Source organism: Haliotis rubra, unplaced genomic scaffold (assembly GCF_003918875.1).
Source record: "Haliotis rubra isolate DU_JTF1 unplaced genomic scaffold, ASM391887v1 Scf140, whole genome shotgun sequence".
In the NCBI taxonomy this organism is placed as follows: Eukaryota; Metazoa; Mollusca; class Gastropoda; order Lepetellida; family Haliotidae; genus Haliotis; species Haliotis rubra.
This window is the reverse complement of record NW_025765337.1, coordinates 753,626-780,697: the sequence shown is the minus strand read 5'-3', so window position 1 is coordinate 780,697 and position 27,072 is coordinate 753,626. Positions and strand designations below refer to the sequence as shown.

The following is a 27,072-nucleotide window of genomic DNA, read 5'->3' as shown; positions in this document are numbered from 1 at the left end:
TGTGTGTGTAAGGCAACTAATCAGATCGTTTGGTTCAGGCTTGCTGATTTGACTGACGTAGGTCATGGTACACCAGCTGTGTAGATCGATGTTCATGATGGCTAGTCCAGACTTGATGATTTACAGAACGTTGTCATATTACAACTAAACTACAAACAAAGATAATATCAGTATTTATTCAAGGGTATTTTAATGAATTATTTATATGGACTTATTATGTAACACATGTTTATATACGAGATTACATTTTGTCAGTAAAGTACAAATTTTAGTACTTTATTTTGGTTGAGTCCCATCCAGGATTCGAACTCACTCTCAGAGTCAGGATCGCAAGCACACCCATTCAGCCATCGCGGCTTCCACGAAAATGGAAGTCTGCCAACTGGTAGTCTTAACCATAGACTTTGTGTACCCCTCTGATCGGTGGAAGTGAAGTGACAAGAATTGGACGGCTCATACGGCCGAAAGCTGTGAAGCAAAAGTACTAGAATCTGTACTTTACTGACAAAGTGTAATCCCAAATATAACCTGTTACATTGACCACTTTCTAAATGGCATTGTGTATTCATGATTAATTATGTGTTTACGCGATGGTTGTATTTCTTACTGACATTTACTATTTATGTGTTTCAGTTTATTCAATGAGACAATGGAACCGCCCAAACAGAAATTAAACACTACGTCCGTTGATAAACCTCGCCTAGCAAAGAACCTCGATCTCAATAATGACGTGAAGAAACTCCTGTATGGTCTGATTGACGAAGGAAGCTCGGATTCCGAGTCACTGAATCTGGAGCTGAGGAGTGGAACGCAAGGGACGCTACTCCACTGTATAACCCGAGCTACCGTGACCCACCCGGAACAGACTGACGTCTACATGAAACTGTTCGACGAGATAGAAGCACGTTGTGTGGCGTGGTGGTGCAGGAAACAGTCGATAGATGTTCCTGAGGACGACCGTGACAGCTACAGAATCTACAAATGTAAAGCCATGGAGTACCTCACCATGACGGTCAAGGTTAGCGAGCAAGACGAGAGGTCAGTGTGGGATTTGGCCTTTGACCTCGTGTCTGTTGAGGTCATGCAGAAGCTCCTCAAGATGACAGGGGTTACGTATGTCAAAGATTCCAGTGGGAGGTGTCGTTATCAGGTCTCTCACATCTGCCCAAAGACTCTCCACAAAGGGCAAACCGGATTCTTGCATAGTATTTTTGGAATTCCACATAAAGACGATTCTAGGTTTGAGCTTTTGCTCAATAAATCCAAGGAAGAGAAACGAGTGACTGAAGTCCTTGAAATGCAACCATTCAAAGAGATAGCAAATATTTACATATCAGTTTCAACAAAGATCCACATATTTATAGCATTTCTGCATGTCCTGTACATGGCGCTGTTTAGTCACGGGTGTTGGGACGTCTTGGAGTCCATGATGCAGAGGAACTCAACGCATCCAGAGACGGCGACGGAAGTGTTTGTGATCGGGATCACTGAGCCGGTCTGTCTGACTGTGTATGTGGTCAGTCACGTGGTAAAGTCTGTGATCACGCGGTCGGATGAAGATCGACACAGCAGTTACTATGTGAGGATCTTCTTCAGGATTAACAACCTAATCATCTACATTATTTTACTTAGTCTCAGCATCGCCAGTCTGAGCCCACGGACAAGCACCAACAACTTCTTTGACAGGAACATCCTCATATCCTTCACCCTGCTGTACGGCTGGCTCATGACCTTCACCTTGGTCAAGGGAATAAAATCTGCTCACTTCTTCTTCCAGGCCACGTTGAGGATCATCTACACCGACGTAAGGAAACTCATCCTGGTGTACGTCATTATTCTTATTGGGTTCTCTATGGCGATGCACATCCTCTTCATGGGCTCCCCCATCATCACCAGCATCTACAGGAACCCCTTCTTCACCATCTTCATGATGTTCAACACCATGCTGGGGGGCGTGGAGATGTTTAATGACGACCTAGAACAAGGTCTGAATGAGAACCTGGTGCTGAGTGTGTTTTGCAGACTCGTGTACATCGTGTACATCGTGCTGTCGGCGATCATACTCATCAACCTCCTCATCGCCATGATGAACACATCCTACTCACAAATACTCAAGCACCACTCCAACCTGTGGAAACTTGAAGCTGTCAAATTTGGAATAAAGACGGAAAGGATTCTGAGACAGCTGACGCCCAGATGGGGGACGACGGTGGTCAAGTACGGTAACATGTTTCCAAAATCTCTGGATCAGAAGTATGTCTGGTACATTGAAGTGCCGGCTGAAGAGGCGCGGTACGGCAAGCGGTCGGGGGACTCGCCAAGTCTCGAGGCCACGCTGGAAAACCTGGATGTTCGAGGTGCGAGATTCGCTACTCAGCTGGCAGAGATGAGCAACACATTGGACAACATCAAGGGACAAATGGACATTATACAAAAATCTTTGTTAATCATGGAGACGAAACCTTCTGACTGGGTGTAAGTTGTATCGTCCATTTCAAAACGCCGAAGTTGCTGGAAATGTATTAACACAGTGAGAAGGTGTTGGGTTTACACACTTTTTATGCTTTTATGCTGGAGTGAACATACGAATTCTTTGTCCTGGAGGCAAACTGCATCTGGCTGTCGACTTCTGAAAGGAGTACTAGTCTTTATATACTCTAGTTACCGAGCCTGCACGGGGCTCGTGAGTATGTATCGTTAACATGATCGTGTATGTTCATGTCCAGTGAGGCAGGATTACCATGGTGACAAAAATATGTCCACTAGTAATAAAGAACATATGTTTTGCACAGACCCTCCTCCACCCACAGTGGTTTCTGTCGTATGGTAAGGGCGATGAAGATATAGGGTCGCATGTCTATATGTATATAGCTGTCGATAAACGTCTCATCCTTGGTTATGAGGGGCACTGTTACCTCCAGGGTGTCAATCCAAAACATGTCATTAATGTTTTGTAATTCCTGCACATAAATGAACATTCAAGTTTACGTCCTTTCTGTGTTTTTAGTCACAGGTGATAACATCCCAGTCTGGGACAAATCAGGGACATTACGATGTGGATATCTTAGTGGGGCCCTCCCTAGAATTCACAGTGGTAGTTGATCAGGACAGCCAGACACAAGATATTAAGACAAGCTTTGGTTATTTCTGGGTAGCAACGCTGTGCAGAGCTGAGTCACTGCGGCACACCAGACACAAGATATTAAGACAAGCTTTGGTTATTTCTGGGTAGCAACGCTGTGCAGAGCTGAGTCACTGCGGCACACCAGACACAAGACATTAAGACAAGCTTTGGTTATTTCTGGGTAGCAACGCTGTGCAGAGCTGAGTCACTGCGGCACACCAGACACAAGACATTAAGACAAGCTTTGGTTATTTCTGGGTAGCAACGCTGTGCAGAGCTGAGTCACTGCGGCACACCAGAAGCAGGGGATTGGGGGTTCGGATCCCAGAATTCTTTATTCTATTTCTGCGTTTGTTCTAAGCGGTGTGACATCTAACACACCCATTCATTCATGCTGTCTGAAGCCGGCAACAGAGGGATGGCAACCAAAGTCGTTACTCTGGCACAAATTAACACTGACTTCATGAAAATACTTTATTTACACTGTGGCATATTTAACACCGATTGTAAGTTTTGTCGATAGAAATATCAAATGAACATTATGTAAATTATGTAAGTGATTGGGTCTTTAGAAATGACGAGCAACGAGCATCAAGAAATGACTTCACAACATGTGTCCATCTGGAGAGTCAAACTCACATAACCTCTGTCCCCACCACCACAGATACGTACTGACCCAACAATGTTCGACCGGGTTCTACTGACCGAGTGTGTCCAGCTGAGATATTATGTTTATGTAAAACTGTAAGAGGTATTCAGATTTAAAAAAAGAGAAATGTTCAGATTCAGCTGCAGCAAGTGTCCAAATTCAGCTGCAGCAGGTGTCCAGATTCAGCTGCAGGAGGTGTCCATATTCAGCTGCATGAGGTGTTCAGATTCAGCTGCAGCAGGTGTTCAGATTCAGCTGCAACAGGTGTCCAGATTCAGCTGCAGCAGGTGTCCAGATTCAGCTGCAGCAGGTGTTCAGATTCAAAAGAGAGGTGTCCAGGTTCAGTTAGGGGAGGTGTTCAGATTCGACCGAGAGGGTATGTGTCCTACCGCCTGGCAGGGTGTTCAGGTCCTGCTGGGCGAGGTGTTCAGCTACAGCGACACAGTTCTTTTTGGACATATGCCTTTGGGGCAAAGCAGGGCACACCAGGCGTTCATGCCCGCCACGGTTCTCCAGACACCGACAGCACGACACCCACTCCCAGGTTGTGACGTTGCTGTAGATGATGACAACGTTGTTGTTGTTGTGGTGGTGGTGGTTGTTGATGATAATGATGTACTTGATGCCGTTGTCGTCGATGTAGATTTTGGCGTTAATGTTGTGTAGGATGTGTTGGTCGTGATCTGGATGTTGGCGCAGTTAATGAAGTGCTCCTGAGGACCGTGGCCTAACCCTGTACCGTCAGCATCTGTACCCCACGTGTTTCCTGGCAACGTCACAAAAGGATAATTGCAAGCATTATAGTAACGATACAGCTAAAACGATATACGTTTATTCTCAATTAATCTCAATTATGAGCAAGTCGACATTAAAATTTAATATACACATATAAGTGACCTTCTATTGTCGGAGCACTCCAGTGAGCAGCAAATGAAACACTGACCACGTGACGTGTTATGACGTACATACCTGTGACGTACGTCCATTGCAGCACACAAAAATCACATGTCACTTCCGCCGGTAGGCTGGCCTTCACGTAAAACATCCTGGTTTCACTTCCAGGAGAGTAACGCACCAGCGGGCCACCAATGGTCGCTGCTTGAACCTCTGGGTCACTCGGGTCAAGAGTCAACAACGTTTTGTTGAGACACTCCAGAAGAGCGTCCCCAGCCAAAAGACCATTGTCACATAATCTGAATTCAAAATAGCCTCTGTGATTAGATGTGATGAGTACATTGATGGTGATGTTGTCACCTGGGTAGTAGACGCGGCTGATGATGTCACTGTAGTACCTTCCGCCAGGTTCGTTGTTACGTTGTTGTGCGTCGTAAGGGTCACCACAGGCGCCGCACTTGCCACCCAGTCCAGTTGACCACTGATGCTGTAACAAAGGGGGGACTCCGTCTGAGAACAAAGAGGATGTAGGTGGGCCGTTCGAGCTTTGTTGAGTGAAAGGGACTGTGTTGAGTGGGAAGGGCTTTGTTGAGTGGGAAGACTCTGTTGAGTGGGAGGGGCTTCGTTGAGTGGGAAGGGCGTTGTTGAGTGGGAGGGACTCTGTTGAGTGGGAGGACTCTGGTGAGTGGGAGGGACTCTGTTGAGTGGGAAGAGCTTTGTTGAGTGGGAGGGATTTTGCTGAGTGGGAAGGGCTTTGTTGAGTGGGAGGGACTCTGTTGAGTGGGAGGGATTTTGCTGAGTGGGAGGGACTCTCTTGAGTGGGAGAGATTTTGTTGAGTGGGAAGGGCTTTGTTGAGTGGGAGGGACTCTGTTGAGTGGGAAGGGCTTTGTTGAGTGGGAGGGACTCTGTTGAGTGGGAGGGACTTCGTTGATTGGGAAAAGCTTTGTTGAGTGGGAAGAGCTTTGTTGAGTGGGTCGGGCTTTGTTGAGTGGGAGGAACTCTGTTGAGTGGAAGGGACTTCGTTGAGTGGGAGGGACTTCGTTGAGTGGGAGGGACTTCGTTGAGTGGGAGGGACTTCGTTGAGTGGGAGGGACTCTGTTGAGTGGGAAGAGCTGTGTTGAGAGGTAAGGGCTTTGTTGAGAGGGAGGGACTCTGTTGAGTGGGAGGGACTCTGTTGAGTGGGAGGGACTCTGTTGAGTGGGAAGAGCTTTGTTGAGTGGGAGGGACTCTGTTGAGTGGGAAGAGCTTTGTTGAGTGGGAGGGACTCTGTTGAGTGGGAAGAGCTTTGTTGAGTGGAAGGGATTCTGTTGAGTGGGAAGAGCTTTGTTGAGTGGGAAGATCTTTGTTGAGTGGAAGGAACTCTGTTGGGTGGGAGGGTCTCTGTTGAGTGGGAAGAGCTTTGTTGAGTGGAAGGGATTTTGCTGAGTGGGAAGGGCTTTGTTGAGTGGGAAGGGCTTTGTTGAGTGGGAAGGGCTTTGTTGAGTGGGAGGGACTCTGTTGAGTGGGAGGGATTTTGCTGAGTGGGAGGGACTCTCTTGAGTGGGAGAGATTTTGTTGAGTGGGAAGGGCTTTGTTGAGTGGGAGGGACTCTGTTGAGTGGGAAGGGCTTTGTTGAGTGGGAGGGACTCTGTTGAGTGGGAGGGACTTCGTTGATTGGGAAGAGCTTTGTTGAGTGGGAAGAGCTTTGTTGAGTGGGTCGGGCTTTGTTGAGAGGGAGGAACTCTGTTGAGTGGAGGGGACTTCGTTGAGTGGGGACTTCGTTGAGTGGGAGGGACTCTGTTGAGTGGGAAGAGCTGTGTTGAGAGGTAAGGGCTTTGTTGAGAGGGAGGGACTCTGTTGAGTGGGAGGGTCTCTGTTGAGTGGGAGGGACTCTGTTGAGTGGGAGGGACTCTGTTGAGTGGGAAGATCTTTGTTGAGTGGGAGGGACTCTGTTGAGTGGGAAGAGCTTTGTTGAGTGGGAGGGACTCTGTTGAGTGGGAAGAGCTTTGTTGAGTGGGAGGGACTCTGTTGAGTGGGAAGAGCTTTGTTGAGTGGGAGGGACTCTGTTGAGTGGGAAGAGCTTTGTTGAGTGGAAGGGATTCTGTTGAGTGGGAAGAGCTTTGTTGAGTGGGAAGATCTTTGTTGAGTGGAAGGAACTCTGTTGAGTGGGAGGGTCTCTGTTGAGTGGGAAGAGCTTTGTTGAGTGTGTGTGGGGGATTTTGTTGAGTGGGAAGGGGTTCGTTGAGTGAGAAGAGCTTTGTTGAGTGGGAAGGGCTTTGTTGAGTGGGAGGGACTTCGATGAGTGGGAGGGACTCTGTTGAGTGGGAGGGACTTCGTTGAGTGGGAGGGACTTTGTTGAGTGTGAGGGATTGTTGAGTGGGAGCGACTCTGTTGAGTGGGAAGAGCTTTGTTGAGTGGGAGGGACTCTGTTGAGTGGGAGAGACTTCGTTGAGTAGGAAGAACTTTGTTGAGTGGGAAGATCTTTGTTGAGTGGGAGGGATTTTGCTGAGTGGGAGGGACTCTTGAGTGGGAGAGATTTTGTTGAGTGGGAAGGGCTTTGTTGAGTGGGAGGGACTCTGTTGAGTGGGAAGGGCTTTGTTGAGTGGGAGGGACTCTGTTGAGTGGGAGGGACTTCGTTGATTGGGAAGAGCTTTGTTGAGTGGGAAGAGCTTTGTTGAGTGGGTCGGGCTTTGTTGAGTGGGAGGAACTCTGTTGAGTGGAGGGGACTTCGTTGAGTGGGAGGGACTTCGTTGAGTGGGAGGGACTCTGTTGAGTGGGAAGAGCTGTGTTGAGAGGTAAGGGCTTTGTTGAGAGGGAGGGACTCTGTTGAGTGGGAGGGTCTCTGTTGAGTGGGAGGGACTCTGTTGAGTGGGAAGATCTTTGTTGAGTGGGAAGGGCTTTGTTGAGAGGGAGGGACTCTGTTGAGTGGGAGGGACTCTGTTGAGTGGGAGGGACTCTGTTGAGTGGGAAGATCTTTGTTGAGTGGGAAGGGCTTTGTTGAGTGGGAGGGACTGTTGAGTGGGAGCGACTCTGTTGAGTGGGAGGGACTCTGTTGAGTGGGAGGGACTCTGTTGAGTGGGAGAGACTTCGTTGAGTGGGAAGAGCTATGTTGAGTGGGAAGAGCTTTGTTGAGTAGGAGGGACTCTGTTGAGTGGGAGGGTCTCTGTTGAGGAGGGGCTGATCATGTGTTTGATAGGAAGTGGTGAGTGTTTGTTGTTAATCGCCTTCCCGCTTTAAATACACAATTGCTTGTCGACCAGATAATCTCGTGATGAAAATCATGAACGTCGAGTCTGGCCATAACCCGGATCTATTCTGGGAAGATCGTCGGAAGATGCTGGTAGAAGCAAGCGTGGCGTGCCCCGATACCAGACAAACAAAGACACTTTCAACAATCGAGAGTTAAATGCATGATATAAATTATGTGTATCTAGTCATGCACACGATATCTAATATCAAAGGCGAGTATTTAATGGTGAGAGTGGACGACTCTCTGTGCGCAGACTTGAACAGGGAGCTACTGAATGACGACCGATCACCTGCATCACTTGGCTCCTGGATGTCGTACCCAATAAGGAAGAACCTCACTTACATAGGATCCGCCACAGTTAAGTTGGTTGTCGTCGTAGTTGGTGGGGGTGTTGAAACCATCCCTCCACATACTGGAACGCTGCGGCGGGTCCATCAACCGCCCATGACCTGTGATCCCAGCAAGGAAAAGCGCGAACACAGCAAAAGTGGCCGGAAGGTGCGTCATCACTGAATAGATACAAACATGACGTACAGAACTGAACCCTAACAACCTGTGTACGGTGTAATAAGACCCTGGATAAATACAGAGATGACGTACAGAACTGACCCCTAACAACTCGTGTAGGGTGCAATATGACCATGGATAAATACAAACATGACGTACAGAACTGACCCCTAACAACCCGTGTAGGGTGTAATAGGACCCTGGATAAATACAAACATGACGTACAGAACTGACCCTTCACAACCTGTGTTGGTTGTAATAGGACCCTGGATAAATACAGAGATGACGTACAGAACTGACCCCTAACAACCCGTATAGGGTGTAATAGGACACTGGATAAATACAAACATGACGTACAGAACTGACCCCTAGCAACCTGTGTTGGTTGTAATAGGACCCTGGATAAATACAAACATGACGTACAGAACTGACCCTTCACAATCTGTGTTGGTTGTAATAGGACACTGGATAAATACAAACATGACGTACAGAACTGACCCCTAACAACCCGTGTAGGGTGTAATAGGACACTGGATAAATACAAACATGACGTAAAGAACTGACCCCTAACAACCCGTGTAGGGTGTAATAGGACCCTGGATAAATACAGAGATGACGTACAGAACTGACCCCTAACAACCTGTGTAGGGTGTAATAGGACCCTAGATAAATACAAACATGACGTACAGAACTGACCCTTCACAACCTGTGTAGGGTGTAATACGACACTGGATAAATACAAACATGACGTACAGAACTGACCCCTAACAACCTGTGTAGGGTGAAATATGACACTGGATAAATACAAACATGACGTACAGAACTGACCCCTAACAACCCGTGTAGGGTGTAATAGGACCCTGGATAAATACAAACATGACGTACAGAACTGACCCTTCACAACCTGTGTTGGTTGTAATAGGACCCTGGATAAATACAGAGATGGCGTACAGAACTGACCCCTAACAACCCGTGTAGGGTGTAATAAGACACTGGATAAATACAAACATGACGTACAGAACTGACCCCTAGCAACCTGTGTTGGTTGTAATAGGACACTGGATAAATACAAACATGACGTACAGAACTGACCCCTAACAACCCGTGAAGGGTGTAATAGGACCCTGGATAAATACAAACATGACGTACAGAACTGACCCTTCACAACTTGTGTTGGTTGTAATAGGACACTGGATAAATACAAACATGACGTACAGAACTGACCCCTAACAACCCGTGAAGGGTGTAATAGGACCCTGGATAAATACAAACATGACGTACAGAACTGACCCCTAACAACCCGTGTAGGGTGTAATAGGACCCTGGATAAATACAAACATGACGTACAGAACTGACCCCTTACAACCCGTGTAGGGTGTAATAGGACCCTGGATAAATACAAACATGACGTACAGAACTGACCCCTAACAACCTGTGTAGGGTGTAATAGGACACTGGATAAATACAAACATGACGTACAGAACTGACCCCTAACAACCCGTGTAGGGTGAAATATGACACTGGATAAATACAAACATGACGTACAGAACTGACCCCTAACAACCTGTGTAGGGTGAAATATGACACTGGATAAATACAAACATGACGTACAGAACTGACACCTAACAACCCGTGTAGGGTGTAATAGGACACTGGATAAATACAAACATGACGTACAGAACTGACCCCTAACAACCCGTGTAGGGTGTAATAGGACACTGGATAAATACAAACATGACGTACAGAACTGACCCCTAACAACCCGTGAAGGTGTAATAGGACACTGGATAAATACAAACATGACGTACAGAACTGACCCCTAACAAACTGTGTACGGTGTAATAGGGTGTAAATACAAACACGTAGACCCTGGATAAATACAAATGACGTACAGAACTGACCCCTAACAACCCGTGTAGGGTGTAATAGGACCCTGGATAAATACAAACATGACGTACAGAACTGACCCCTAACAACCCGTGTAGGGTGTAATAGGACCCTGGATAAATACAAACATGACGTACAGAACTGACCCCTAACAACCCGTGTAGGGTGTAATAGGACACTGGATAAATACAAACATGACGTACAGAACTGACCCCTAACAACCCGTGTAGGGTGTAATAGGACCCTGGATAAATACAAACATGACGTACAGAACTGACCCCTAACAACCCGTGTAGGGTGTAATAGGACCCTGGATAAATACAAACATGACGTACAGAACTGACCCCTAACAACCCGTGTAGGGTGTAATAGGACCCTGGATAAATACAAACATGACGTACAGAACTGACCCCTAACAACCTGTGTTGGTTGTAATAGGACCCTGGATAAATACAAACATGACGTACAGAACTGACCCTTAACAACCTGTGTTGGTTGTAATAGGACCCTGGATAAATACAAACATGACGTACAGAACTGACCCTTCACAACCTGTGTTGGTTGTAATAGGACCCTGGATAAATACAAACATGACGTACAGAACTGACCCTTCACAACCTGTGTTGGTTGTAATAGGACCCTGGATAAATACAAACATGACGTACAGAACTGACCCCTAACAACCCGTGTAGGTTGTAATAGGACCCTGGATAAATACAAACATGACGTACAGAACTGACCCCTAACAACCGTGCAACCTGTGTTGTAATAGGACCCTGGATAAATACAAACATGACGTACAGAACTGACCCTTCACAACCTGTGTTGGTTGTAATAGGACCCTGGATAAATACAAACATGACGTACAGAACTGACCCTAACAACCTGTGTTGGTTGTAATAGGACCCTGGATAAATACAAACATGACGTACAGAACTGACCCTTCACAACCTGTGTTGGTTGTAATAGGACCCTGGATAAATACAAACATGACGTACAGAACTGACCCTTCACAACCTGTGTTGGTTGTAATAGGACCCTGGATAAATACAAACATGACGTACAGAACTGACCCTTCACAACCTGTGTTGGTTGTAATAGGACCCTGGATAAATACAAACATGACGTACAGAACTGACCCTGTGTTGGTTGTAATAGGACCCTGGATAACAACATGACGTGTTGGTTGGTTGTAATAGGACCCTGGATAAATACAAACATGACGTACAGAACTGACCCTTCACAACCTGTGTTGGTTGTAATAGGACCCTGGATAAATACAAACATGACGTACAGAACTGACCCTTCACAACCTGTGTTGGTTGTAATAGGACCCTGGATAAATACAAACATGACGTACAGAACTGACCCCTAACAACCTGTGTTGGTTGTAATAGGACCCTGGATAAATACAAACATGACGTACAGAACTGACCCTTCACAACCTGTGTTGGTTGTAATAGGACCCTGGATAAATACAAATACAGAAACATAGGACCCTGGATAAATACATGACGTACAGAACTGACCCTTCACAACCTGTGTTGGTTGTAATAGGACCCTGGATAAATACAAACATGACGTACAGAACTGACCCTTCACAACCTGTGTTGGTTGTAATAGGACGGGTGGTTAGACTCAGTGACAACTGTATGGGTAGTTGTATATGTCATTCATCATTAATTTGTCTTACCAGCATTCGGTTACGTACATACAGCCGTCATGCAGCTAGAATATTGCCGAGAGCGACGTAAAACAACATACACACTATTGTAGGAAAAACGCGAGCTTACAGTATTGTAATTATGATGTTTAGTATCTCTGGTAGAACAATAGGGATAACATTCTTATTTCAAAAAACAACAAACATTATGTAATTCGAAAGTGTTTGACTATTTTCAAGTTGAAACAAATCTTACCTTGGGTTCAGGTGTCCAGTGCCCGGTAGACTGACACTCAGTTACCTGCACGGGGTTTTCAAGAGAGTTACTCTGCCAAGGGCGGCTTCCGTGATGGCCGCGGCGCTGATAACACGGTGGCTATCTGCGCTGTGGAGCCGGGAGGGGCGTGGCTCCAGGCGTCGTCCTGTGATAGCATCTATTCCCACAGGAGTGAAGGTGTTATCTCAGGGGATAACAACACGATATATCAGCGATCGACCTGATACATCGATGCTCGCGGAACTACTGTCCACTACATACAAGACAAGGTTTTCGGTTTAGTCTCTATTCGCCTACATCTCAATTCGCCTACCTCCCATTTCGCATACAAAAACAATGTTGGGATAAGAAAATGCACCCCTACTCTTATAATGAACCTGACTCACTGGTCAGTGCCATACTAATCAGGTAAATCTTCCAAATTATCCTCACTCATCTCTAAATTACTTTTTAACGACACACATTTTTAAAAAAGTGATGATATGTAGTTAATTTCTCAGTGTAAAATACTCAGTTGTTATAAGGATACGTAGTTGAGTAAAGAGGATTGGTGCATCCACTAAGAAGCTCAAACAAGGTTATAATGAAATACTCACTGGAAGTGCGTCATAGATAACATTAATTATAAGGTTAATGCAGTACAATTGGCGAGCACGTATCTTCCGTCACAGAGCACAGGCACCCTCCTCTGATGAATGAAGATGAGTCTACTCACCAGACAGAGACAACGTGCTCGTGATGAAGTGAGAATGGACATCCGCACAAGTCAATGTCCTTAACACTAATGTGATATGATGTTATATATGATGTGATATGATGTGAATATCACCGTGGTCGGAAAATGACAAATAACAGAGTAAATAAATAACAGACAAATAACAGAAATAAATTCTTCAAAAATTTTATTTTTGTCCTTCAACTACTTCAGCTAGAAGAGTCCACTTTTAGATCATAGGGGTGCCACTAGTTTACCATTGCGTAATCAACAGTCAACAGACCATGAACTGTTGTTTTAAGACTGTAGGCGAATTGGGATGTAGGCGAGATGAGAACATGTCAGGTTTTCCACTTAGACAAGACAATCAACACTTACACCTAAATAATAATTACTCTGAAAGACTGTGTTGCTTTAACGCTACATCTAGCATAACTACAAGCACACGCCATCATCACTGTAAATAGCTACCTCTGGCTATATACATATACGGCCATGGATATATAAACCTACCTCACACTATATACATATACGGCCATCAATATATAAACCTACCTCGGACAATATACACATACGTTCATGAATATATGTCTACCTCTGGCTATATACATATACGGCCATCAATATATAAGTCTACCTCTGGCTATATACATATACGGCCATGAATATAGAAGTCTACCTCTGGCTATATACATATACGGCCATGAATATAGAAGTCTACCTCTGAATATAGCTATATACATAAACGCTCGTGAATATAGAAACCTACCTCACACTATATACATAAACGCTCGTGAATATAGAAACCTACCTCACACTATATACATAAACGCTCGTGAATATAGAAACCTACCTCACACTATATACATAAACGCTCGTGAATATAGAAACCTACCTCACACTATATACTTAAACGCTCGTGAATATAGAAACCTACCTCACACTATATACAGAAACGCTCGTGAATATAGAAACCTACCTCACACTATATACATAAACGCTCGTGAATATAGACACCTACCTCACACTATATACATAAACGCTCGTGAATATAGAAACCTACCTCATAAACGCTCGTGAATATAGAAACCTACCTCACACTATATACATAAACGCTCGTGAATATAGAAACCTACTCGTGAATATAGGAAACCCACCACTATTTACACACTATATACGTGAATATAGAAACCTACCTCACACTATATACATAAACGCTCGTGAATATAGAAACCTACGTCAGATTATATACATAGACGCTCGTGAATATAGAAACCTACCTCATACTATATACATAAACGCTCGTGAATATAGAAACCTACCTCACACTATATACATAAACGCTCGTGAATATAGAAAACCTCACACTATCACATAAACGCTCGTGAATATAGAAACCTACCTATATTTACATAAACGCTCGTGAATATAGAAACCTACCTCACACTAAACGTGAATATAGAAACCTACCTCACACTATATACATAAACGCTCGTGAATATAGAAACCTACGTCAGATTATATCATAGACTCGTGAATATAGAAACATAAACGCATAAACGTGAATATAGAAAACCTCACACTATATACATAAACGTGAATATAGAAACTATATACATACAAAAACGCTCGTGAATATAGAAACCTACCTCACTATATACATAGACGCTCGTGAATATAGATATACCTCACACGCTAAACGCTCGTGAATATAGAAACCTACCTATATACATAAACGCTCGTGAATATAGAAACACCTATAGATACATAAACGCTCGTGAATATAGAAACCTACCTCACACTATATACATAAACGCTCGTGAATATAGAAACCTACCTCACACTAGATACATAAACGCTCGTGAATATAGAAACCTACCTCACACTATATACATAAACGCTCGTGAATATAGAAACCTACCTCAGGCTATATACATACACGCTCGTGAATATAGAAACCTACCTCATACTATATACATAAACGCTCGTGAATATAGAAACCTACCTCACACTATATACATAAACGCTCGTGAATATAGAAACCTACCTCACACTATTTACATATACGGCCATCAATATATAAACCTACCTCGGACAATATACACATACGTTCATGAATATATGTCTACCTCTGGCTATATACATATACGGCCATCAATATATAAGTCTACCTCTGGCTATATACATATACGGCCATGAATATAGAAGTCTACCTCTGGCTATATACATATACGGCCATGAATATAGAAGTCTACCTCTGGCTATATACATAAACGCTCGTGAATATAGAAACCTACCTCACACTATATACATAAACGCTCGTGAATATAGAAACCTACCTCACACTATATACATAAACGCTCGTGAATATAGAAACCTACCTCACACTATATACATAAACGCTCGTGAATATAGAAACCTACCTCACACTATATACTTAAACGCTCGTGAATATAGAAATCTATCTCTGACTATATACATAAACGCTCGTGAATATAGAAACCTACCTCACACTATATACATAAACGCTCGTGAATATAGAAACCTACCTCACACTATATACATAAACGCTCGTGAATATAGAAACCTACCTCACACTAGATACATAAACGCTCGTGAATATAGAAACCTACCTCACACTATTTACATAAACGCTCGTGAATATAGAAACCTACCTCACACTATATACATACACGCTCGTGAATATAGAAACCTACCTCACACTATATACATAAACGCTCGTGAATATAGAAACCTACGTCAGATTATATACATAGACGCTCGTGAATATAGAAACCTACCTCATACTATATACATAAACGCTCGTGAATATAGAAACCTACCTCACACTATATACATAAACGCTCGTGAATATAGAAACCTACCTCACACTATATACATAAACGCTCGTGAATATAGAAACCTACCTCACACTATTTACATAAACGCTCGTGAATATAGAAACCTACCTCACACTATATACTTAAACGCTCGTGAATATAGAAACCTACCTCACACTATATACATAAACGCTCGTTAATATAGAAACCTACGTCAGATTATATACATAGACGCTCGTGAATATAGAAACCTACCTCATACTATATACATAAACGCTCGTGAATATAGAAACCTACCTCACACTATATACATAAACGCTCGTGAATATAGAAACCTACTTCACACTAGATACAAAAACGCTCGTGAATATAGAAACCTACCTCACACTATATACATAGACGCTCGTGAATATAGATACCTACCTCACACTATATACATAAACGCTCGTGAATATAGAAACCTACCTCACACTATATACATAAACGCTCGTGAATATAGAAACCTACCTCACACTAGATACATAAACGCTCGTGAATATAGAAACCTACCTCACACTATATACATAAACGCTCGTGAATATAGAAACCTACCTCAGGCTATATACATACACGCTCGTGAATATAGAAACCTACCTCACACTATATACATAAACGCTCGTGAATATAGAAACCTACGTCAGATTATATACATAGACGCTCGTGAATATAGAAACCTACCTCATACTATATACATAAACGCTCGTGAATATAGAAACCTACCTCACACTATATATACATAAACGCTCGTGAATATAGAAACCTACCTCACACTATTTACATAAACGCTCGTGAATATAGAAACCTACCTCACACTATATACTTAAACGCTCGTGAATATAGAAACCTACCTCACACTATATACATAAACGCTCGTTAATATAGAAACCTACTTCACACTATATACAAAAACGCTCGTGAATATAGAAACCTACCTCACACTATATACATAAACGCTCGTGAATATAGAAACCTACCTCACACTATATACATAAACGCTCGTGAATATAGAAATCTATCTCTGACTATATACATAAACGCTCGTGAATATAGAAACCTACCTCACACTATATACATAAACGCTCGTGAATATAGAAACCTACCTCACACTATATACATAAACGCTCGTGAATATAGAAACCTACCTCACACTATTTACATAAACGCTCGTGAATATAGAAACCTACCTCACACTATATACTTAAACGCTCGTGAATATAGAAACCTACCTCACACTATATACATAAACGCTCGTTAATATAGAAACCTACTTCACACTATATACAAAAACGCTCGTGAATATAGAAACCTACCTCACACTATATACATAAACGCTCGTGAATATAGAAACCTACCTCACACTATATACATAAACGCTCGTGAATATAGAAATCTATCTCTGACTATATACATAAACGCTCGTGAATATAGGAAGCTACCTCACACTATATACATAAACGCTCGTGAATATAGAAACCTACCTCACACTATATACATAAACGCTCGTGAATATAGAAACCTACCTCACACTCTATACATAAACGCTTGTGAATATAGGAACCTACCTCACACTATATACTTAAACGCTCGTGAATATAGAAACCTACCTCAGACTATATACATAAACGCTCGTGAATATAGAAACCTACCTCACACTATATACATAAACGCTTGTGAATATAGGAAGCTACCTCACACTATATACATAAACGCTCGTGAATATAGAAATCTATCTCTGACTATATACATATTCGGCCATGAATATATAAACCTACGTCTTACTATATACATATACGCTCATGACTATAAAATCCCACCTCTGACTATATACAAATGGATACGCTCATGAAGATGAAAACATATCACTGACTACATATACATCTACGGCCATGAATATAAAAACGTACGTCCGACTATGTACATATACGGCCATGATTTTAAAAACCTACATCTCACGGCGTCCTGGGGCTCATCAATATTTGGTAGTGATTCATAAACTCATGTGTACGACATAACCGACTGTGCAGACTTTCAGCAGAGATCCCTTTACACAGGGATAATCTACAACACGTTGTATTGTCTCCCTGCTTTGCACTACCGCAATGGTTTTGTCGGTATAATTTCACTCGTAATTCGATTTCCAGGTATGTAATTTTTTTTACGAAAAAACAAACCAACAAAACGAAATACATGTGCTTTGGGAAGAGGTTTTGAGGTTTTCACCGCCTAGGAATATTTTTGTTTTCGAATTATCAGTGAAAAGTAACATGGAACTCAGCGGATGTACACAAGCGAGCGAATACACATCTTGAATTAGGGCGTCCGTAACCGTTTTGAAATAACTTCCATGGCCGGTTTGAAGTACAGCTGTTTTGTTTCCCCGGTGGGCATTACGTAATATGTTGTGACACATCCCCGGGATAGAGAGACGGGGGCACTTGTCCAGACGCGAGGTAAGTTCAATACGTGTGTCTACCAGTAGAGTGTAGGTCGAGTGTACCGCCACGCACAGCTGCCCTAGCTGTGTCAGCCAGGCTAGGAGGAGGGCTCTACCCACGGTCGTGTGTATGGATGTATGTCTGAATACAACAACGGAAATGTCTATCTTCCCCATTGTAGACATTATCCAGTATATGCTCTGACTATGCAGGTCAACTGGGAATAGAACTGTAGCAGACACGTAAACACTACACTACGGGCATCTGGGGTAATAACTCGGTTGCTGCAAATACGGCGGCGCCCCAAAATTACAGCTAGGCAAAACGGCCCGGACCGCGTATAATGAAATAGCTGCGGGATGTGAAAGAAGAAAGGATGGGTAGACATTCCACGAGTCAATGGAAAATTATTGAAGCATCATTGAGACAAGGCCACGCTAATATATGCATATTTGACGGGGCGGAACATTCGCCAACAGTTCACGTGTTCTAAACTGTTCAAATATGTTTCAGGCAATTCGATGCAAGCAAAGGCACTGATGAGAAATGAAAATCCCCTCCTGATAGCCTGAAAGTAAGTAACTACTGCACTGGCACTGTTCTCTCAAGGGTACAGGGGATTCTCCTGGTTCTGCAAAGCTCAAGCTATACTTAAAACTCCCAAAGGATGGTGATTTGGAAAACTCCTGCCCTATAAGATGTCTGAAATATTTGCATCGTGCGACGTTAAACAGCAACCAACCAACTGAATATTTACAGGATATCTCAGAGGTATTGTTCCATGATATTATTTACATGGAGCAGAAATGAGCGAAAGGGAAGGATCAATTGTTGGTTCAAAACAGGATCATTAAAGAAGCAAAACGAGCCATCATACCCTCTCATTGTGTTGGATAGACTACCTATGATTCTGTACCTCACGGGAAGATACCTGGCAGGTATTGAAATCACTAAGCGATTATTTATCTTAGTCAAGTCTTGAATGAGTTGCTGGTTTACTCAACTTGAGATGTATTCGCAAGGACAGACCTCGGAACTGGGTGCAGACCTCGGAAGTAGTCGACGAGAAATATTTCAAGGTGATTGTTCTGGTCCTATTAAATCCTTGTAGTTTTACCTAACAAAGAGGAAAGTTTTCACCCAGGTCTCCAGCACAGATCTCCAACACCTCCTACTCGATCACCTCCTGTACACGGATGTCCTTATTGCCAAGGTTATCTCTGAAAATAAAATAGCTTCTTCTTTCCTGTGGACTCGGTAAATCCAACATTCTTCATCTGAAACCTGACAAGATGGAAGAGGGGGGATCTGTAGGTCAGACCTAAGGTGTGCAGTTTAGAAACAAATCCCAGAATGCTCATAAATAAGACAATCCTCGAGGAGAATGCTAATGTAGACCTCGTCAAATCTGGACTTCAGAGTTGGACGCTTACAAAAACTGTCAAAGACACAAAGATTTGCTCCCAAGCAAAGTGCCTTAGCAGGACCAGTCACTTGCCACGCGTAATTGATGTGTGACTTTACATCAACATGTAAATATTAAATCCTGATTTATAATTAATGTAATGAGCGCTTGCACAAACCCAACATCGTAAGCGGCATGATGGCGTGGCGTGTTCCTTTCATTACCGTCTTCACCATCCTTGTTGAGGTCCATCCATGATACGCCCGGAATATGTAGGAGGCGTCATGGGGAATGACAATAGACAGGCCTGTATACAGCCTGAGATGTATCTAAGTCAGCAAACCTAACCTTGTCTTTTTTATATCTAATTTATATATAATTGAATTTTCTGTCCCTTTTGACAGTAATTTGATTGACAACATTCAGGGAAAACATAGCAAATATGGACGCCTTGCCGTTATGAAACGTCACGCTTGCATCTCTTGTACCAAGTTGTAAGAGTTCCCATAGGTGTTGGTGCCTTAGGTCTGGTTTTGTTTGTTTGTTTGTTTGTTTGCTCTTTAACGCCGCACTCAGCAATATTCTACTAGCTATATGGCGGCGGGCTGGATATAATCGAGTCTGAACCAGGCAATCCAGTGATCAACAGCATGCGCACCAATCTACGCATTGGGCTACAATGGGTTGTGTCAACCAAGTTGCTGAAGACCAATCTTAGTTTAGTTTGGGTTTAGTACCTCCTTGACGGACATTGCGGTAGTACCCGGGGTAGTACTCGGGGTAGTGCAGCCAGGACCACAGCCTTCTAGCACTGTGGGTAATACAGACGCCGGCAGTGTTGAGGAGTCTGCATGTTCCTCGAAAATGTCTTGGTGGGTTCGACTAGGCAGCGTTTCTTTCGAGAAAACTTATTCACTGTGTGGGCTGTGTGTAGAGGGCGTCCGTGCTGCATTCATGTATTTAAATCTGTAAAGGATGGGATGATACAAACAATACGGCTTTCAAAGGTTGTTATAGTGGACATGTGGAGAACAATTCCAAACTGGATGTCGCCAATGTCAAATATGGTGTCCGATGCTTTTCCTTATTAAGATGCACTATATGTTCTTCTGGGGATTGTTTGAGGCGAACGATGTTGGGTGCCCCCCTGCTCACCTTCTCACAATGTGATAGTGATGAATAAATTCACGATTTTTGCAAATTCATGCATTTTAGCCTGTCTCAGTTTGTGTGTGGCGTGGAATCTCACAGCAGGTGAAACAAAAGAATAGCACCACATGAACGAACAAAAACAATATTTCATCCTGCGTTTCAGATGGCAGCCGCCCGAAAGCTGGAGGCTCTGAATGAGAACTTTTTGACCTGTTCAATATGTACAGACAGATACAAAGACCCCTGCACTTTGACCTGTGGCCACACCTTCTGTAAGGTCTGTCTGGGGAAGTTCCTGAAGACCAGACAAGATGCCATCAGTGCCAAGTCCATCCCGTGCCCTTACTGTCGGCAGATGACCCGAGTTCCTTATCCTGATAGACAAGTGGAGGAGTGGGTAAGACAGATCAAGCCCAGCTTCCTCATCCGGGGACTCCTTGACACACTAGCGTATGGGGAAAATACCTTTCTGGGTAAGTAAATAGGAAGATGGAGGAATAACTTGTGTATATATATGGTCACTCAATGGGCGAGGTTAGCTCTGTTAGAATACCGCCATTGCCGGATATACATACAGTATATACTCGAGTAAATTAACTCTTCTGAACTCGAGGCTCGTACCCACACAAACATTATATACCAGGGCTGATACTTCGTGGGAATATTTCGAGTATCAGTGTACACTTTTGTATATATTAGAGGTTTCGTTAAATTAATTGTCATCATCATTGGTACTTTAACACTGGGCTCACACCAGAGTGTCTTTGCGTAGATTAAAGATTAAATATACAAAAATTGAGATGACCCCCGACTCGAAATGCTTCACAGTATAATACATCATGACAAGGCCGGACACTTCGGTGTACCCCACCCGCCTGCTTTGCCGATCGCTACGCTACCATCGCATGCACTCGATTTAAACTTAATGTAAACATAATCATGGATGATTGGCCTATCGAGCACCACTCATAACACCTACCATTTCCGATTTTGACGCTCAACTAAACCGTCTTGACACAAATGGATGACGAAATCGACAGACGAAATTTTGGACACCCGAAAAAAAAAGTTGTTTAACAAACGGACATTAGTTTGTTGTCACTTTTCGCTATTTCTTACGAGGGAGGACCTCTTGCATCTCAATTTTTTTATATTTAATCTTTTATCTTCGCAACGAAACGAAGGCCTGTGGCTCACACCTGTACGATTACTTCGTAAAATGACCATTTCTATCGGACACATGTTGCCAAATATGATTGACCGACATACAGCAAACACACTACAATGTTTCCCGACACACGCGTGTTGCTGTAGGTGCTATGATTCAGTGTTCCACCCAAGGGTATTTAATGGACGAACTACACACCCTGACCAACACAAATGTTCTTGCACTAGAGGGTTTGAACTCGCACACTATTACTTCATTTTCCTCGTGCAAAATAAATGATGGTTGTTGCTTGTTAATAGAGACGATTGGTTACACTTTGAGGTGTAATGTCTGATTTCGACACTGGCAAACAGACTTCTGAGGACACCGGCATTTCCCCAGCGCATTATGTGTAGATCATGATCATGAGTCTGTTACTGTTCACAGTATTTTGTATGAATTGGCCTTCCAAGGATTGTTCGTTAAGGATCGTCTCAGCATAGATCAGGGATACAGAGCTTGTGATGAAATTCGGGGACTTTAGTCCACCAGCAAAAACATCGTCCCAGTTTAAGAAAATATCAAACGTCAATAGCAAGAAATGCCCCCAAGGGAATGCGACATACGTATTAGGTTGTTTTCCAGGTTAGCACGGTGGCTGTTGTTAATGAAAGGTAAGGGGGAATATCTTCTGTCCAAGCTGTATTTTCCTGATAACTAAGTTTCGAGGTCGAAGTCGTTTATTTGAATGAAAACGCAGTCACAAACACATACTTCCGTTTTCACTCGCTGAATTGTGACTGTGCATATACCCAATGACCAGGCATCCTACAACTGTCGGCTTTACTCGTGGACCTGTGGCTAACAGAATTGTAATGGCGATGATGTGAGGTTCCAGTAATAATTAAACAGCCTCTACGATATACATTTGTTGTTTAACATTCTGCAATACAGCTGTATGACCGCGGCCAGTAACTACAAGTGAAAGGAAAATTATACATAACTGAACAAAAAGAAACTAAGACAATTCCGTAATTTCTGCTAAGGCGAGTCTGTTGTACGATTCCAGGTATATCATCACCATGGAGATATCAATCACATCTGGAGTTCTGGAACGTCGTGCACATCTTACCCCACATGTTACAGTTGAATAGCCTTTATCAATTAACCTATATGATTGTGTTTCCTTCAGATACAGAAAACTGCTGCCTTCCCTGCCAAGACCTTGGAGACAGAAATCCGGCCACGTCGTTCTGTCAACACTGTGACGTCCAGCTCTGTGAGAGATGTGTGAAGATGCATGCTTCCCTTCCTGCTACATCAAACCACGTGATTGCTGACCTTGGTGGAGCAGTGAAGGCCACACGGCAACAAAGACCAAGGTGCAAGGAACACAATGAAGACTTAGATTTCTGCTGTCGGGACTGTAATGTGGCAATATGTCTCAGGTGTTGCACTGCCTACCACTGTCAATGTCACTCTGTGGCCAGCGTTCAGTCCATGATGGCGGAGATCAGAACCGTTCTGTCACACAAGAAGGAGGTGTTCACACAACGCTTTGAGGATGCGAGCAGATCACTTCTACAACACAGATCACAGATTGAAGAGATCAGCCGCAACAGAGACACAGCTGAGTCACAGCTCAAGCAGGTCTCACAGAAAGTCATATCTGTGATCAAACAGAAGGAGAAACAGCTGCTGGATGAGCTAGTTGAGATGACAGAGAAGCAGTGTGGACAACTGAAGGGGCAGATGAAGTCAGGAGAAATAGACATGCAGATGTATCAACAACACATAGAGTACCTCAGCCAGGTGCTGAAGTCTGGGAGTGAGACTGACATGTTTGAGATGTACCGGATGTGTCAGTCAGGGGCTCTCAATGAATCAACAGACAGGGCTGGTTTCTCAGACAGCGTAGGTGATTCACAAGTTCTGTTTCTTTGTGAACTAGACGAGGGGAAATTACACAATGCCGTACACCTGGGTCGAATACAGCAGAACCTAGGTGAACCTGTCGTGGATGTGCGGCTTGATAGAATACAGAGTAGCACATTTGATGTACATAGCAGACCGGTGTTCCACCAGACCGTCGACATCAGGGTTGATGGAGACGTGAAGAAGCCGGATCCAGCTGACGTCACTGTCCTGGTTGTTGACGGTGTAGAGACACTGGTGGTCACGGACTTTAACAATAACTGTCTGAAATCCTTCTACGCTAACAGTTACACAAGTCAACCGGGTAAACTTGCTCTCCCATGTAGACCGCACACTGTGACGAAACTGGCCGACAGGCAGGTGGCAGTGGCTTTCTGGTCACACAATGAAATTGTAATTGTGGATGTGACACCGTATCTCTTTCTGCAGTCCCGTGTCACAACAAAGAAGAAGTACAGATGCCTGACAGCCTTGAGTCCCTCCACACTGGCAGCAGGCTGTGTGAGTCCTCCCTGTGTTGATGTCCTGGATGTATCGGGGACTGTGATCAGGTCAGTCAGAAAGTTCAACTCTGGGAAGAACCTGATACGTGATCCGAGATTTCTGTGTACCACAGGCGAGGGCAACATCCTGGTGTCAGACACTCGGTCAGTCTACTGTATCACACCACATGGAGATGTTGTGTTCACCTGTACCGGAGCCAGGAGCCTCAGGGAACCACGAGGTATCGCCACTACCAGCACAGGACACATCCTGGTGGCGGACTCGGGGACACGGATGGTGATACTACTGACAGCAACAGGGGAGTTTGTCAGAGACCTGCTGACGTCACAGTTTGAAACGGGGAAGCCATATGGCTTGTTTGTCTGCGGACATAAACTGTATGTGTCACAGGAGGATAGATGTGTCATTATCTTTAACAGCAGCACTCAAAGTGTACTGTATTGAAACTGAGTTATTTCTAAATCCAACATGTGCGATGTTAACGTTACCGACCACAAAGTGTATTGGGGAGCCTGAAATTATTGGGGAACTGTTTTTAACTGCATTAATGATCTGTACAAGACCTTAAAGCATAGGAATGGAAACTACCCATTCGTCCTAGCTAAATGTCTTGTCAATTTATATCTCCAAAGTTGCATTTTTGTTAATGACTGTTATATTATTGAGTAATTTCTAGTCAAATAATGTTGTAGTGACATGACATAATCAGTTGCTGGAGTGCATTAGTAACCAACGCAGACAAACTAGCCGTGATGTAGAAGTATCGTTGGATGATTCTGTGGTATAAGTGTAATTCTTCTTCTGGAACAGCGATATGTGACCTTCTGGAAGATACTATCATCTGACTCTACATTAAGACCTGGAAGCTTCACAGACGGAAGGGAGACCACTCTCAATGCTGTTTGTTTTATGAACGTTAGTGGCTTTCACTACTGCTATTGAATTTTGATGTCATTTGCATTGTACTGCCGCCCTCTGTTGTACAGTTATTGCACTTCATTTATAATTTATATTTATTTTAAACCTAGTTTATTTTATTGTACAATTGGTAATGCTGTGCTATTTCTTTGCTGTTTGTTCGATTCACAAGGAGTCTAACTTCTATATGTGTAGTATCAATATATCCCCCAGACACATCGGTGTGTAACTTCTATATGTGTTGTATCAATATATCCCGAGACCCCAGACATATCAGTGTCTAACTTCTATATGTGTTGTATCAATATATCCCCCAGACACATCAGTGTGTAACTTCTATATGTGTTGTATCAATATATCCCCCAGAGACATCGGTGTCCAACTTCTATATGTGTTGTATCAATATATCCCCCAGACACATCGGTGTCTAACTTCTACATGTGTTGTATCAATATATCCCGAGACCCCAAACACATCAGTGTCTAACTTCTATATGTGTTGTATCAATATATCCCCCAGAGACATCGGTGTCCAACTTCTATATGTGTTGTATCAATATATCCCGAGACCCCAGACACATCAGTGTCTAACTTCTATATGTGTTGTATCAATATATCCCGAGACCCCAGACACATCAGTGTCTAACTTCTATATGTGTTGTATCAATATATCCCCCAGACACATCGGTGTCTAACTTCTATATGTGTTGTATCAATATATCCCCCAGACACATCGTTGTCTAACTTCTATATGTGTTGTATCAATATATCCCCCAGACACATCGGTGTGTAACTTCTACATGTGTTGTATCAATATATCCCCCAGACACATCAGTGTCTAACTTCTATATGTGTTGTATCAATATATCCCGAGACCCCAGACACATCAGTGTCTAACTTCTATATGTGTTGTATCAATATATCCCCCAGACACATCGGTGTGTAACTTCTATATGTGTTGTATCAATATATCCCCCAGACACATCAGTGTCTAACTTCTATATGTGTTGTATCAATATATCCCGAGACCCCAGACACATCAGTGTCTAACTTCTATATGTGTTGTATCAATATATCCCCCAGACACATCGGTGTGTAACTTCTATATGTGTTGTATCAATATATCCCCCAGACACATCGGTGTGTAACTTCTATATGTGTTGTATCAATATATCCCCCAGACACACCGGTGTCTAACTTCTATATGTGTTGTATCAATATATCCCCCAGACACATCGGTGTCTAACTTCTATATGTGTTGTATCAATATATCCCCCAGACACATCGGTGTCTAACTTCTATATGTGTTGTATCAATATATCCCCCAGACACATCGGTGTCTAACTTCTATATGTGTTGTATCAATATATCCCCCAGACGCATCGGTGTCTAACTTCTATATGCAGTTAATTTTGTAATACTCACACTCCCATCCATGTTATTTGCAAGTCATCATTTACCGGTATTTAACCTTTATCCCTGTTTCTGTGTCGTAAAGGACAACACCGCCACTATCACCTGCGGGTGAGATTACATTACCATCCGCAGTAGGGAAATGTGGACTGTAAACCCTGGGCGGCTGTATTTGACAATGAAGTTATGACAGTTGGTCACTGAACCCCATCATGTTCATGGTATGGTTAACATGATTCTACGGCATTTCCCAGTGGTATTCTGAAGTACGCCTCGCGAACACCCTATAGGCTGTCATTGTTCTGCTCTTGTAGTTCACACTCTTGATTGACATAGATG

The 27,072-nt window shown here is 43.3% G+C and overlaps 3 protein-coding genes across 4 annotated transcripts; 2 read left to right on the top strand and 1 right to left on the bottom strand.

The window, feature by feature from the left end:
* The first annotated feature begins 649 nt into the window (after nucleotides 1-649).
* Nucleotides 650-2,479, top strand: LOC124268876 (transient receptor potential cation channel subfamily V member 5-like). Its single transcript, XM_046703903.1, has one exon. It carries the CDS (start codon nucleotides 650-652, stop codon nucleotides 2,477-2,479), a length of 1,830 nt encoding a protein of 609 aa, XP_046559859.1.
* A 1,279-nt stretch (nucleotides 2,480-3,758) lies between these two features.
* LOC124268892 lies at nucleotides 3,759-12,467 on the bottom strand. Its single transcript, XM_046703914.1, has 4 exons — nucleotides 12,211-12,467; nucleotides 8,240-8,406; nucleotides 4,743-5,154; nucleotides 3,759-4,539 (listed from the first exon to the last, which is right to left on the bottom strand). The coding sequence occupies exons 2-4, from the start codon at nucleotides 8,402-8,404 to the stop codon at nucleotides 4,205-4,207; spliced, it is 912 nt and encodes a 303-aa protein (XP_046559870.1). The 5' UTR covers nucleotides 8,405-8,406; nucleotides 12,211-12,467; the 3' UTR covers nucleotides 3,759-4,204.
* A 5,297-nt stretch (nucleotides 12,468-17,764) lies between these two features.
* Nucleotides 17,765-26,244, top strand: LOC124268838 (E3 ubiquitin-protein ligase TRIM56-like). Of its 2 annotated transcripts, XM_046703857.1 has the most exons (4): nucleotides 17,765-18,275; nucleotides 18,774-18,834; nucleotides 20,981-21,290; nucleotides 23,157-26,244. In XM_046703857.1, the coding sequence occupies exons 3-4, from the start codon at nucleotides 20,981-20,983 to the stop codon at nucleotides 24,845-24,847; spliced, it is 2,001 nt and encodes a 666-aa protein (XP_046559813.1). In that variant the 5' UTR covers nucleotides 17,765-18,275; nucleotides 18,774-18,834; the 3' UTR covers nucleotides 24,848-26,244. The 2 variants fall into 2 exon arrangements, with proteins under 2 accessions (XP_046559813.1, XP_046559814.1); XM_046703858.1 differs by lacking the exon at nucleotides 18,774-18,834.
* Nucleotides 26,245-27,072: the final 828 nt, after the last annotated feature.